We start from the raw sequence: 2,642 nt of genomic DNA on the forward strand, positions 1-2,642 counted from the left end.
AATTACGTCTTAGTAAAAGCTCTATCCGTCAAGATTTTCTATAAAAGGAGGTACTTTTGATAGGAGGAATATAATTCTTGGCATAAGAAAAATTTATTTCTAATATTATGATGCGTAATATTACGCGACAGCGGCGCGAGCGAGGACCGCGCCGCCGCGGCTACGACGGCCGAGCGCTCACGCAAACTACCAGGCGTGCGGCTCACTGACGTGCGCCCGGCTAAAGGCCGGCGCTCAGTGGATTGACTGAACTCTCGCATTAATAAGCATGATAGAAAAAAATGGTTCAGGACTTTTCGACTCAGAATTTTATAAGGAATAACGCTATGTACTTGGTGGGCGGTCTTTAAGTAACACCCTGTATATTCTCGTTTTAACCTTTTTTTACTCCGGCTTCGGTTTATTAGTTATTTATTTATTTATTGCCATGTTCTCCGTATCTCCTTCACACCATTGTCAGACTTCAGTCCTACTTTGGATGTTACATCGGATGGACGTGCCGTCTAATATAGTTCTCCATGTGATGCCCAGAGATGGAAAAGTAAAACTGCTGTTTTTTCTTTAATTTGATACCAATGACGTAATATTGTAAGTTTATAGAAAATAATTCTCATGACATTCATTTTTTACTTATTCTTGACTTTGTTTCGCAATTGACACGACTGTAAGATGCAATATCGTTTTTTAAAATAATTGTAGATTGTTGAATTCCCTGAAAAGGACCACAACCCGTATGGTCGAAACGGCGGATTTTGATTGAATAAATAAACCATCTGCCAGCCTAAGTCGTCTAACAATTCTTTTTATCATTTATCATTTACTGGCGATTCACATTCTTAAGTTGTTTTCTTGGTATTCTTGGAACTTTATTTTTATAATTTATTCCAAACTTGTTCCCTCTCCCAGTATGCAACTTATATTTTTAGATAAAAATATAAAAGCTCATTTAATCCATAAAAGATTATTCGTATATGAAGTTGCATGGTACTACCTGCGACGGTAATTGCTGTATTTTCATTGTCAACAGCATCCTCAATCACTGACTTATTTGCTGCTTTACACACTTTCAAGTGTTTGTTTATTCGATTCTGAGTCTTCTGATCTCGTAAGGATAAAAGATTCTGAAAAAATCGAATATAACTTGTCAAGTATCCAATTGAAAAACTACTGAACAAAAAAAAATCTTCCTCCAATTATTATAATGTTTAAAAATTCTAGATAACTCATAAAACATTGTAGAAATGTTTTGCTGCACTTTTTTTACCATTAAATTTTATAATTCGAAATATTACATCAATAAAATTCAATATGGTTTTATACTGAACGATTGTGAAGCTAAGTTTTTTGAGAAAAACGATGTTTCTGAATGTTTCTATAGGAAATCCTTGAAAATACAGAGAACCAGATATAAAAGACTGTTCCAAAGAGAATGAAATAACACAAAGCAAGATTCAAAAAGTATTTAATGCAACAAAAACTTGATGCAGCCTAGGGCTTAAAATATCTGCCTTGCAGTTGCATTGATAATTATAGAAAAGTGCAAAACGTAAAAACATATAAGACTATTCGTGGATGCATGACGATCTTGTTTTTCTTTTTACATACTTCCTTTTTCCTTCTTTCTTCCAAAGCTTTCCGTTTCTCTTCTTCTTCCTTTCGAGCTAGAAACTTCTTAATATTTTCAGAAAGAGTTTTAGATTGTTTAGATTGTTTCTTTGGTGGCGTAAATTTTGTCTCGTAACATGGAGCGGTCTGTTGAAAAATAAATAATACTTCAGCGAGGATAGTCTAAAAAATCTGGGTAAAAATAACCTAACCTAAGCCTAAACAGATTGTTGCATACTACGTCAACTGCATACACTTTCAATAGCTCGATTGTAAATATAGAGGCTTGTTTTCTGTTGCTACATTGGTGAACTAGTACAATAAGTTAGAGTAAGACAAGTATATTTTTTTCATTCTAGCTTACTGCACTAGTTCACCAGTGCAGTGATAGAAAACAAGTCGTATATGTATGTATGTATGTCAACGAAATAAACTAACCTGCTTCTTTGTCTCGTTCTTCCGTGCAACAGAGATTAGAGTACCGAAATCCATTTTCTTGGCAACGATGACAATTGTAAGTAAAAATCTCTTGCGTATTTTTACGTAAGTATCGTGCACTTTATATCAACAGATATTTCTGCTTCAATTCGATTCGTTTAGGCGGATTAATCACGCTGCAGACACGTCGGCGACATTTTAAATATTCCAAATACTCGAACGAAAAGAGAAAAGGAGTTTTCGATAGTGAATAGGCAATATCAAACATTCTCCATAGAGACGTTGAGTCACATCATCGATAAGCGCTTCGAAAGTCTTCTCCACGAAGCTATCAACTCACGTTGCACACAACTGTCTTAAAGTAAAAAATTTCTCTATAAAATAATCAACCACGTTGCAAAGTTACAAATAGATACTTTAATTGCGCTTATTCGCATGCACGATCAATGACAACCAGGGTGCGTTCCGAATTAGCTATATTTCTAGTTACAAAGTTGGTACCACTGTAGAAGTTGTAAAGCCGTAGTCGTAAAGGTACGTGTTCATGGTGTCGCTCGTCGCTAAGTCCCAGTCTACAATAGAGATTTAAGCCCTAAGCC

The 2,642-nt window shown here is 35.4% G+C and overlaps 1 protein-coding gene across 1 annotated transcript in view; it reads right to left on the minus strand.

The window, feature by feature from the left end:
- LOC105556531 (protein SPT2 homolog) overlaps positions 1 to 2,540 on the minus strand; it is an 11,511-nt gene extending 8,971 nt beyond the window's left edge. The window contains exons 1-3 of the mRNA XM_012003628.1: positions 2,044 to 2,540; positions 1,606 to 1,752; positions 992 to 1,121 (exon numbers count right to left, since the gene is read on the minus strand). Coding sequence (XP_011859018.1) covers positions 992 to 1,121; positions 1,606 to 1,752; positions 2,044 to 2,097 — 331 coding nt within the window. The 5' untranslated portion in view covers positions 2,098 to 2,540. The remainder of the gene's footprint in view (positions 1 to 991; positions 1,122 to 1,605; positions 1,753 to 2,043) is intronic.
- Positions 2,541 to 2,642: the final 102 nt, after the last annotated feature.

Source organism: Vollenhovia emeryi, unplaced genomic scaffold (assembly GCF_000949405.1).
Source record: "Vollenhovia emeryi isolate VEMERY1.0 unplaced genomic scaffold, V.emery_V1.0 DF939953.1, whole genome shotgun sequence".
Taxonomy (NCBI): domain Eukaryota; kingdom Metazoa; phylum Arthropoda; class Insecta; order Hymenoptera; family Formicidae; genus Vollenhovia; species Vollenhovia emeryi.